The 13073-nt window shown below is 35.5% G+C and overlaps 1 protein-coding gene across 14 annotated transcripts in view; it reads right to left on the bottom strand.

Moving 5' to 3' along the window:
- Positions 1–13073, bottom strand: part of FARS2 (phenylalanyl-tRNA synthetase 2, mitochondrial) — a 531440-nt gene that overhangs the window by 369899 nt on the left and 148468 nt on the right. For all 14 annotated transcript variants that reach the window (XM_081295218.1, XM_081295209.1, XM_081295212.1 and 11 more), the window contains one exon: positions 2815–2974. In XM_081295218.1, the coding sequence (XP_081151344.1) occupies positions 2815–2974 (160 nt within the window). The remainder of the gene's footprint in view (positions 1–2814; positions 2975–13073) is intronic.

Genomic DNA, 13073 nt, shown 5'->3' on the forward strand with positions numbered 1-13073 from the left:
ATCCTTAAAATAGGAACAATCACATTTCTTTAGGGTCAAGAGAAACAGCCAAGAATCTTGAGGAGATCATTACTATTCAGTATGAACACTAAGAAAACACACAGCACTATTTGTTTTCTGTGACACAGACCCTCTCACTCTTGTAGTTCATGAACTGGGTCTGGGTTCAGGTCACCTTCTCACCCTGCTCAGCATGTCCCTGAAGAAGCAGCACAGCAGACCTGACAAGCCTGGCAAACCCAGGGACAAGCTCTTCCAACCAAGGCTCTCAGCATGAGGCAAAGCTGTGTGGGCAGAGTCTCTCAGCAATTTCAGGGCATTCAGTTACTGTGTGATTGGAGGTAAAACTGATCATGGCTGCAAGAAAACAAAAGACTACAAGGCTTTTTTCACTGACAGACTTTAGGACACATGAATACCACATGTTGTCCAAGGTGGATTTTTTACTTGAATTCCATTCCGCGATTCTGCTAATACAAACAAAGACTGAATCTGAAGATTTTATAATAGCAACACCTATCTGTAATGAAATCTGATGCTGAAAAGTGTGGGTTAACAACATTTTTAAAACAATAAGGTAAATATATGCCTGAAAAAGAGAAGCTACCACTTCATTGTTGTTTCAAAATGTAAGATTCCTAATTCTTTGCCATGAGCCTGCCTACCATGTCAAGACAGCCATCAGAGTCAGAAAAATCACATATTGCAGAAATATTTTTTATACAAAAATCTGCTCTCTGGAAATTTTCACCTCAGTGCACAGTTTTGAAAGCTATACAAATCCAAATGTTAAAAATAATAACACGAAGAAGAATAAAGAATCACATTTGGAGAAATGTATATCCTCAATCTGCACAGGGTCTAGCATAGTGTTTCTTTTTAAAATATTTGCTAGTACTCAGTAAGGATGTTAAAGCCAACCTCCACATCATGACAGCTGGGCCACAGGGCTGTTTCCATTTCCACGAGCAGCAATGGAGATAAAGCAACCACAACTATCCCTCTTTGATTACATTTCTCCTTCCTCACAGTTCCTGCTTTTATTGCCTTGATTTTCCTTTACTTTTGTCATTTTTACATATTTTCAAATTGATTTAAAATCTTTAACTGATAAAGCACCTTTCACATGTTTATCTCATTTTATTCTCACATGAAATAAGTATTGCCTCAACACTGAAGTTAGAGAACTGAGGGCTAAAGCTGTAAATGACCTGTTCAATATTTCAGAATAAGTGGATAGTAGAGAACTTCATTTTCACCTGATTCCACACTACCATCTGTCAGTGGGCATAAGACTTGCTGCCAATCATCTTCCTCTCTGTCTCCTCTTCTTTTTTTCTTTCCTTAATGCTATTCTGTTTAATGTGTGTTTTCAAGGACTAGCATTTGTATCTCACCTACTTTGTTATATTGTCTTCTTTTCTTCCTCAACCTCTTCTTGTTTAGTAACCAACCCCTTCACTGGCTAATTCTTACTTATCCTCAAAGTGTTAGTGGGGCTGTCCTCCACCAGGAACCCTTCTGAGAGCATACTCTGCCCTGGAGGAGGCCTCTCTCCCCTGTGTCCACAGAACACTTAATGTTTCTTAGCAGAGGATTTAAGATCTGTGGCTTCTTGAAGACAAGGATTATATCTAGCTTATTATATATCATGATGCCTGCAACTCCTTGAAAATCCAGTTTGTTAATCTCACAAATACTAAATTGTGAGATTAACAAAATGTGATTGCAGAAAAGTGTAGGAATGCATAAAAAAGGAGGATTCTAAAAATCTCTTTCCATAGTTTGACAAGGGAAAAATTCAGATGAGCCTGACTCTGTATAGCTACTTGAGACAGAATATATCTCCTAAAAGTACTAGAATCCCTCCTATCCCAACCTTCCTCTAAAATGGTGTGAACACTATAATCCATCTCTCTGTATTTCAGTGTTAGATGATATTACTGTTAAAAATATAACAATTCCTTTCTTTTGTCATGAAAGTAAAGAGAAGTTGGCTATAATAGAATTTTCACATCAAAACTCTCTATCTGAAACCCTTTTTACTGTTGCATTATACTACTTTAATATGAAATATTTCACAACTAGAGGCAGGGGTAGAAAATAGCAACCATCCACACACCCATATTCAGTTTATCAAATCATAACATTTTGTCATATTTAACTTCATATTTTTTTAAAAAATAAAACAATTATTAACACACTTGAAGCCTGGTTTCTACCCCTAATACGATTCCCCATCTCCTAGAAAAGATATTATCCTAAAATTGATTTGCTATTTTTAACATTGTGTGTATATAAAGAATTTATATGACTCTTTAGTGGTTTCTTAAATATTACATGAATTATGCATTTGACAATAGGCATAATGATGACTAAAGTGAGAGTCCAGATGTTAACAATATTGGTCCACCAACAGGAAATTCACCATTAATATTTTTGTTGTTGATAGTAGTAATCACATACTACCATATAAAATTTTCCATTGGGCTCAGTCACATTTAAAGTCTGATCTAATAATAATATACTAATAACACTAATTAGCAGGTATACTCTCTCTCCACTGATTACACTGATCCTAAGCCATCATCTTTCTTATTGAAGGTTATAAACATTTTTCTTCTCTACTTAATTCTACTTTCATATCCTCTTGAGTTTAAATGGGATAAACCAAGAAATTCATGGGTTGTATCCCAGTAGAACTGAAACCATTATGCCACCACTTAAACAAAATATCTAGATTCAACCTTTATGACTTCGAAGATGGTAATTACTGGACATCTAACCCTAACAGAAAGACATTTGAGTACCTACCATCTCCAAACAGGTGTGTCACAAGCCTGCTGAGAGTTTGCTTAAGGTCAAACTCTACAAGCTTCAAGGCCTCCATGGTATGTGTCTCTTGCTTATGAGCAGAGCGAGAACTTTGTTCAAAGAGCTTCAGGCAGTCTCCATCCTTTATATCAGCAAATAACTGTAAACCAAAAGGAAAAGAATAAATACACAAAGCCAGTTGAAATAATATAGAAATCCAGCTAAAACACAAAATTTAATCTGTTATAATATGCAATAAAAACTATATATCATACTTAATAAAAACACCCAAATTAACATCCACTTAGAAGCAACTTTGCGTAAAGCTCTATGCTACATGGTGCAGAGAGTCTAGGGAATTAAGAGACTGTTTTCATCTTTGCTGATATCTCTCTGTTTTACATTTGTGTAAAGTTATAGTCATTTCCATGTTAGAGACAGTATCCTCAATTCTAGTGAAAACACAAATGAATCAGGCTTTCAGACTCAAAAATGATATCCCCAACTATCCCACAATGTCCATGTAGTGTGACCTGGGACTAGGTAAGAAAGTATTGTCTGGGAATCAAATCCTGTGAAGTCCACAAAGGCAGGAAGCATGCTGGAAGCATTTGCTACTCTTTTATTTCCAAAGCCCAGGACAGGAATTGCCCCACATTTCTGCCACTTACGATCCATGTGAACACATGCAAGAAATCTGGTAGATACGCCTCTGGTAATGATCTATAAAATGAGATAACACTCAACACACTTTATGATAAATAAAATAACACATGAAAATACAGAGTACTTGGCATAGTGCAATGGCAAAATAAATTTTCCTCATTATCACCTTTATCATCATCACTAACAATCATAGCTACTAGTAGTCAAAAGTTGCTTTACCAATAAAAGTAGGTAAAGACCTACTTTTTTGTCCATCTGTGGTAGAAAAATAGGTCTCTACCTGAGCTAGGAGTTTGAGTAACAAAGAGAATTGTGTATATGAATCTATCATCCTTCCCACCAGAAGTCCCATGAAATAAAAAAAAACAAACGTTTTTATTTAAAGAATTAATCAACTGACATTTCTACTAATGTTGAGTTCAATTATTAGAATGAATTCTCCTGATAAATGCTACTAAACAATTGGCAAGAGCATTGAAAAAGTAATAAAATAGAAATTACTAAATAAAACTCTATGAGAAAGTATAAAACCAGGAAAAAAGGCCTAGCACAAAGCCACTGGGAATATCTTGCCTACCCAACATATCAACTGAAAACCTGAACATTGGTTGTGACAACTTAAAATAGCAAGTGAGACAAAAGTGAAACCCAGCGTCTGACCAAGTCAGAGTGTCTGAAACAAACATCCCTAAAGGAATCATCCTCATCATAAGGAAGAACACAACCTAGTCTTTGTGTATACCTGCAGTTAGGTGTCATTCCTTGGGCAATAGGGAGAGCCTCAGGCTGTGAAAATGGATTAAGCCAAACCAAGACTGGCAGTTCCTTTAAATGCCCAGAAAAATTATTTACAAAATAGGGTTGGGGAATTGGCTCAGTGTTTAAGTGCCCCTGAGTTCAGTCCCCACTACCAAAAAAAAAAAAAAAAAAAAAAAATTCAGAAAAAGATCCTGTCACAGGCATCAAATACAATGACAAGTGCCAAAGTCTTGTCACAACAAAAGAACAAATGAAACAATTAAATACCATTCCCTCAGCATAATGTGAAAAACGGAATTCCTGAGCATCAAAATAACTGTATAAAAAGGTACCCAGGGAGGGAACAATGCTATTCTTAATTCACTAGGAGCCTCTGAGGAAATCAAGTGCAAGCCGAGAAAAACCTAAGGAAAGAAAGAAGAGAGAAAAGAGTGAGGTGGTAAGGCTGATCTAACTTCACCAGTCATTACAGTGAGTCACTCGAGTCCAATCTCAAAAATTAACAACAAATATATGAGTGAAAAAATACTTGCAAGGAGAATTGATCAGACTCAGGAATAAAACAGAAGAAATTAAATCTTAAAAAAAAAAAAGAAATTAAATCTTCTCAAAACTCAATTTCAAATTGTAAAGTACAAAAGAGACAATGGAGTCAATGGATATTTAATAAGGAACATTGAAGAAAAGCAGAAAAGCAATGAAGGGAAGAGACAATTCAAAATTTTAAAATGAACAACAGGCAGAGAGAATAAGTGGCAGAAATGGAAGAGAAGCAAAGAAGGGACAGTGTTTATATAACTGTAGTCCCCAGAAGAGAAAAGTCACATGATGGAATGCCACTGATGGGAAAAAAAGACAGTGAGAACTTGAGAAAATAAATTAAGGAGGACTAAATGGTTAACCCATTAAACTGAAAAGATAACAATGGAAAAGCCCTCACGGCCTCTAGGAAAACAAAACTAAAATAAAATAAATGAGTAAGAATCACAGGGGCAAGGGAAATTCTTCAAAAGTAAAAACAAAACAAGGCAACAAGGGCTGGAGCTGGGGCTCAGCGGTAAGCGCTCCTCTAGCACATGCAAGGCACTGGGTTGGATCCTCAGCACAAAAAAGAAAGAAAAGGAAAGAAAAAAAGAAAAAGAAAGAAAGAAAGGAAGGAAGGAAGGAAGGAAGGAAGGAAGGAAGGAAGGAAGGAAGGAAGGAAGGAAGGAAGGAAGGAAGGAAGGAATTGCATCCAACTACAACTAAAAATAAATTAAAACAAAAACAACAAGGCAACAGTAGAGCCACATTATCAAACAACTCAATTTAAAACTGTATGGACCAAGAATTTTATATCCATCAATGTTGTCCTTAAAGGATCAAGGGTATAGAAAAAGCCTAAAGACACAGGGATGCTACATTATCAGGGAGATCTTTCTGAAAATTTACCAATGCAAGAACTTCATGTAAGCAAAAATAAATGGGAATTTTTCAGCAAAAGAAAAAAAGAAAGAAAGAGAGAGAGAGGGGCTGGGACTGTAGCTCAGTAGTAGAGCACTTGCCTTGCATGTGTGAGGTACTGGGTTCAATCCTCAGCACCACATAAAAATAAATAAGTACAACTAAAAAAAATTTTAAAAAAAAGAGAGAGAGAAATAAAAGCTAATGTGGAGAATATTAATAAAATAAAATTGCAGATTTGACTATAACAAAGCTGGAGATTAAGTTGGATAACTCATATACAATTTTTACATGTGACATGATCCAACAAAGTAGAAATAATATAACTAAAAATCAGAATATAGAATACAATCATTGATTATCATGTAGTCAATAGTTAGACAATATCTTAAAAACAAACTAGACTATAAAAAGTTAAGAAAGCAGTACCGTAAGGTGTTTAAAAGAAGTAAATATAAAAGCAATCACTAAAAAATATATAACCTTTCTGAATAGCAACAAAAAGTTTAATTCAAGAGCAAAATAACCTACATCTTATAAAAAAACCAACCAATATAAAATAATGCACAGCCACAAAATATTATGACAAGTTGAGATCAAACAGCCATTGTATCAATAAATGCAAATAAACTTAATTCGGAATAACACTTAAAGGGGAAAAATGATGTTAAATTTGGACACATAGCATGACCCAGCTACCTACTAGATTCAAGAAAAATACCTAAAACAATGTTAAATACAAAGGAATAAACAGATAAAAATAGGAAAATAAAAATATTTTTAAAAACCCATGGCAAACCTGATATAAAACTAGAATATAAAACCTGATATAAAAGTAGAAAAAAAATAAAGAAGCAACATACACCACAAAGAGATACAATCTCTAACATAAAGGACTTTTAAAAACTGAAGAAAAGGCAGAACCTCAATTTTAAATAGAGAAAAATACATGAACTATTTATCCTCAAACAATAAGTGAAAATCACCCTTAAATATACAAAAAAAATCAGACAGTGAAATGCAAATTAACCACTGACATATTATTCCTAACCTATGATGCTGGCACAAATTAAAAAGCTAGACAACATATTCTTTGGGGGAGACTTCAGAAAACATGCACTTTTTATACATGGTCGTGGTAATGGAGCCTGGAAAAACTCTTGTTGAGTTCAATTTGGCAACATCCTACAAAACTACACTTACTGTTCATCTCCTGACCCACTACTCCAGTTTCTAGCTATTTATCCCAAAGGTATACTTCCCAAAGTAATGCACTTTTCCAAGGTTTTCATAGCATTTTTTTGAAACCGCAAAATATTAAAAATAAAAATCTTGCACTATAAGAGACATGGTGAATAAACTATGAACTACCTATATAATAGAGCACCAGTGGTAGGTGTAATAAACAAGAGCTCTCCGAACGAATATTGAATGATTTCCAAGATAAACTGGGAAGTGAAAAAGGCAAAGTGCGAAATAGATATTATTATATGTCATGTTTTGTATAGGGAATATAATAATAAAATACATGTATATTTTTTCATTCATGCAAAACAAAAACAAAAAACTAAAGCATAAAACAAAAATTGAACAAATAAATTACCTGCAAGAAAATGGGTAGAAACAGGATGAATAAAAAATGGGTGAATGGGAATGGAGTAAAAAGATCAGGGTAGGGTAGTGACATTCTCTGTGTAAACTTTTTTATACTTCTGACTTACAGAATCGTGTTACTCTAGTAACTCAAAACACTAAAAAACAAAATCCATCCAGAGGTGGCTAGAACCCAAAATGAAATACAAAGGATAACAGGGTGTAGAACATTATTCTAAATAAATGACAAAGCCACACTGAAGAAAACAAAGAATTTAATTTGAAAAACAGAATTTTAATGAGTTTTTCTATAGTTAAAATCACAATAGCAAATAACTGCATAAAAATTAGTAATTATTTTTCCCATAGAGATACATACTAATAATTCTGAAACTACCTTATATGGTTACTATATAGCTGATCAAACCAGAAAATAAATTTTGGGTAAGAACCAAGTTTCTATTTTTTGTTGTTGTTGTTGTTGTTGTTGTTGTTGTTGTTATTTGTGGAACTGTGGGTTAAACCCAGGGGTGTTTTCTCACCGATCTACATCCCAAGTCCTTTTTCATTTTGAGATAGGTTCCCAATATGTAACCCTGGCTGGCATCAAAATTTGCCTCAGCCTCTTAAGTTGCTAGTTTGTAAGTGTGTGCCACCGAACCCAGCAAAGAACCAGGTTTCTCACTGTCATTGTCAAAGGCAATGGGGACTCCTAGACCAAGCCATTTATTTGGTGCTAGCTTGGAACTGGACACACTCATATGAATTCATATTTTTAACACATGTGTATAAATAAATACGTCAATACATAAATGGAAACAGATATACACTGATTCCCTTCCTCTGTTCATTTGGTAGTGGGGCTGGTCCTTAAAGTAATGACATTCCCTATAACAATAAGTTTGGGTTTCTAAATACCATGCTTTCATAAAAGGAGAATTCCTTTGAGAAATAACTGATTAAAGGAATGCAAAAAGGAAAGTGAAAGATAAATCTGGATATTCAGCTGAGCCAAAAAAGACATCAAAAGGCACAAGAGTCAAGTAATAGAGCTTCTCCCGGCCAAATATGGATCCAAAATATGTTTACCAATGAATTATAACCCATATAAATAAATATCCATGATGCCATATAGATAGAGATAACTGAATAAATATGTGGGAGAGAAGATAAAGGTCATTCTTATTATAATATTCTAATTACTTTAGACAAAATGATGGATACAGAGAATAACCATTGGGAAAACACCACAGTAATAAATGAATGGATTATAAAGTTAGTAGAGCAAAATATGTTAAGAAACAGAATATTCACATAGCCTCAACACAGCTTCCCACAAGAAACCTAATACTTAAAAAGGGAAAAATAATAACTTTATGGCAGAGAAACATAATAAATACTGTGTTTGACTATCAAGGAACTCAACAAAACCAAAAATGACACAAATCGACACCATGTTGCCTTGTGAAATAACATACTAATAAGGACACAGCATTCATTTCCATCATACTTTGGCCAAAAATGTATAACCTGAATCTGACCATGAGAAAACATCAGAAAATGTGAAATTCAGGAGCATCCTACAAAATATCTGACCAGTAATCTCTAAAAGTGTTGAAGGTTGTGATGGGCAAAAGAAGACTCAGAAACTGTCCTGGTTTAATAAAGGAAGTAGAGTCATGACAATTAAATCTATTTGTGATAATGGACTAAATTCTGATCCAGGAAAAAAAATTTAAATTTCAGTCAAAACATTTTTTTTCCGACATGTCCTTTTTAGTTACATCTCAAATGTGCATTTTTAAAAAATAAAAGCTCATTTTCATAGCAGTTTTAGGTTCTGAGAAAAATTGAGAAGGGACACAGATATCAACACCCACTGCCCCGGCCCAACACAGCTTTCCCTATCAACTGCACTCCCCACCAGAGTGGTACATTTATACAATTAATATCCCTACATTGACACATTACAATCAAAGTCCATAGTTTACATTAGGGTTCACTCTTGGAGTTGTACATTCTGCAGCTTTTGACAGATATATAGTGACATGTATCCACATCATAATGTCATACAGAGTAGTTTCACTGCCCTACAAATCATCTGTGCTCTGCCTAGTCAACCCTCTCTCCTTCATAACGTCTGCCAACCACTAATCTTTTCCCTGTCTCCACAGGTTTGCATTCTCCAGAATGCATACAGTTAAAATCATGAGTACATTTCCAGCTGGCCTCTTCCACTTGGTAATCCACATTTAAGTTTCCTCCATGCCTTTTCATGGCTTCATGGCTCATGTGCAGTCTTTTTTGAATAAAATATTTTTTACTGTTTATACATTTTTGAGATTTCATCCTTTACTTCTTTAAACATTTCACTCAGTTATTTTATTCTCTATGGCCAGGAATTTCAATAGCTGAAGCAACCGAGTGTCATTTCTGCTGAAATTCGCACACAGTATTCTGCTTGCTCGTGTCTGGTGATCTTAGATTGGTTGATACATCTCGCTGGGAAACTTCAGGATCCAGACTGAGGATGCATTCCTTCAAAGACTGTGTGTAGCCAGAGCCCAGACAGCCCTAGGACCAACTTGGTTCTCTTCCACGTGTAAGATGAGTCACAGGTTTGGCTTCCCAAACTTGTCACTGCCACAAAGCCTGGTGTCCAGGTTGCCCTGCTGATGAGGGCACATGCCTGCAGACACTCCCCACAATTCATGTGTTCTTCCCGTTCCAGGCACTCAATTCAGTTCACTTACTCCTTTTCTTGAGGAGTTCTCCCATTTTCTCTAAGCCTAAAAAGAGTTAGCAAAATTATTATATTTAGTTGTCCCCTTCTCCCCAGGCAGCATACCTAGTTTGCTAAAGTAATAGAAGTTTTGGGAACTTAACTTTACAAACTCCTTCCAGAATCATATTATAAATCCATAAGGAGATGAAAATCTTTTATACTTTTATACCTTGTGGGGTTTTAGGGTGTGTGTGTGCTTATGTACATGTATGTGTGGTGTTGGAGACTGAACTCAAAACTCTGCACATGCTATACCTGGGTACTAATTAAAAAATGTTATTCACTGCTTGATCACTCAAAATTCTAAAAATGACACTAAAAATTTTTGAACAATTTTATCATGGGTAGAATTAATGTGTCTTGAGGAAATTAACTGAAACATAATAATAGTTTTAATTAAAAAGGCTACTTTTTAAAAAGGATTCTCAATATCTTTCTTTTAAACATAATGAACATGTAATATTTAAGTTCGTGAGAAAGAGCCTATATAAATCCAGGTTTCATGAACATTCTTCTTCTTAAATGGCAATGAAATTAGTAACTATGTAACAATTAAATTTGCAAATGATACCCATTTTTCTTTATAAGAACAGTTATATGTAAAAATAACACTATTTCATTATTACAAAGGTATTGGGTCATAGCATTAACATTAAAATGTTAAGATTCAAAACAGAACAATAACACTGGAAGACTTTATCATCTCTAGAAATACTCATGATTTTTCTTTTCTTGTGGTATTTATACATTATCCCAATAAGCAGGATTCTATCTAAAGTTATAGGGAAAAAAACACTGAACGTTTGAAGGACAAAAGGGGGAATAGGAAATAATTCACATGTCTGTATCTCCTAATACAAAAAAATACAGTGGCCAACTTCAAGTTGTTACAGCATATGGTGTTTTAATTTGGGTAGACAAAGAAGGGGAGTTACCAGGGATTGAAGCCAGGGCACTTAACCAATGAGACACATCCCCAGGTCTTTTTTTATATTTTTTAGATACAGAGTCTCACTGAGTTGCTTAGGGCCTGGCTAAGTATGGAGATTCCTGGGAAAGCTGGGAATGGAACCACCATTTGACCCAGCTATTGCACTTCTCGGACTATTCCCTGAGGACCTTAAAAGAGCGCACTATAGGGATACGGCTGCATCAATGATTATAGCGGCACAATTCACAATAGCTAGACTGTGGAACCAACCTAGATGCCCTTCAATAGATGAATGGATAAAAAAAAATGTGGCATCTATACACAATGGAGTATTATGCAGCACTAAGAAATGACAAAATCATAGAATTTGCAGGGAAATGGATGGCATTAGAGCAGATTATGCTAAGTGAAGCTAGCCAAGCCCTAAAAAACAAATGCCAAATGTCTGCTTTGATATAAAGAGAACAACTAAGAACAGAACAGGAAGGAAGAGCATGTGGAAAAGACTACAGTAAACAAAGACAAACGGGGGGAGAGAAACGGAGAGAGAAGGGAAAGCATATGGAAATGGTAGGAGACCTTCAAGGATACATAAAATTATAAGAGGCTATGAGGGGCAAGGGGGAGGGAAAAAAAGGGAGAGAATTGAATAACAGCAGGGGAGGTAGAGAGGGAAGATGGGAGGGGAGGGGAGGGGAGGGGGGATAGTAGGGGATAGGAAAGGTAACAGAATCCTCCTGTCTTGCCTCCAAGCCACTAGGATTACAGGTATGTGCCACAGTGCCTGGCTATGTTTTGTTATTCTTAAAGACATAACTGATTTCTCCTGGAATGGGAATCACTTCCAGGACATGTTAATTAGTGGGAAATAAGGGGAGATAAGCTAGTAGGATGGAATAGAAGGGAACATTTCCTTAGTAGTAGTACAAGGAAGAATGAGGTACTCTTAGTCAAAATGTGGCTCCAGATAGAAAGTGCCATCCCTAACAATGTAATAACTGTTCAGAACCATAACGGCCCAAGAGTCCTAGAGCATCCTTTGTAATGAAGAAAAAGTTGAAGTTCTACTACATGATCTAGCTTGATAATAAAAAAGAATCAAAGTCTCATCATTATACATTAAAAGTTCAATCAGCAAAATATTAAAGATCAACAACTAGAAACAGGGTCTTGAAAAATAATCCTGGTTTTAACCAAAAGAGATAACAAGAAAACCTGCAGAGTGACATCCCACTCTACTTCATGTGAAAAGTAAATACACACACACACACACACACACACACAGAGAGAGGAATCCTTCTACATGGTTAGTATGTAAAGACATTGAGTGTTAAAAAATAAAAGCTGCCACTTATTAACAACATGGATATTTCAAAGTGACGCTCAATAGTGAAAATAAACAGCCCCCATTCCATGTAATGTACACAAAGCACAAGAAAAAACAGATTTCCCATCAGCTGTTACCCAATTAGACATTTCCTAATTGGACACTGAGAATCGAACATCATATAAAAACAATAAAATCTTTATGAGTCTACTGCAATCTCTGTGTATGCATACAAATATACACAAACACACAAGCACACACACACACATATGTAAATTACTAAATCAGTATTATGTTCCTCTGCATTCTGACGCTTCCTTGGCACCAATGTCATTATTTTGTTAGCAGAGAGAAATGCTCAGATCTCTCAAATTTCCACTCAAGCAAAAAAAAAAAAAAAAAATCTGATAATTTAAAAAGTCGGAGCCTTAGCAGGACCCAGTGACAAACACCTATAATCCCAGTGGATCAGGAGGCTGAGGCAGGAGGATCAGGAGTTCAAAGCCAGCCTCAGCAACTTAGTGAGGCCCTAAGCAACTTAGGGAGACCCTGTCTCTAAAACAAAATATTATAAAGGGGGCTGGGGATGTGCCACAGTAGTTAAGCATCCCTGGGTTCAATCCCTGGTACCAAAACAAAACAAAACCAAAAAAAAAAAAAAAAAAACCCTCAAGTCAGAGCTTAAGCTGCACTCCAACTAGTACTTTGCTGAGTCAAAATTGAGGGCCACAATACTCTTTTAGACTAAAAGCCTA

The sequence above is a fragment of the Spermophilus citellus genome, assembly GCF_964194105.1.
Source record: "Spermophilus citellus genome assembly, chromosome: 5".
NCBI classification, from domain to species: Eukaryota; Metazoa; Chordata; class Mammalia; order Rodentia; family Sciuridae; genus Spermophilus; species Spermophilus citellus.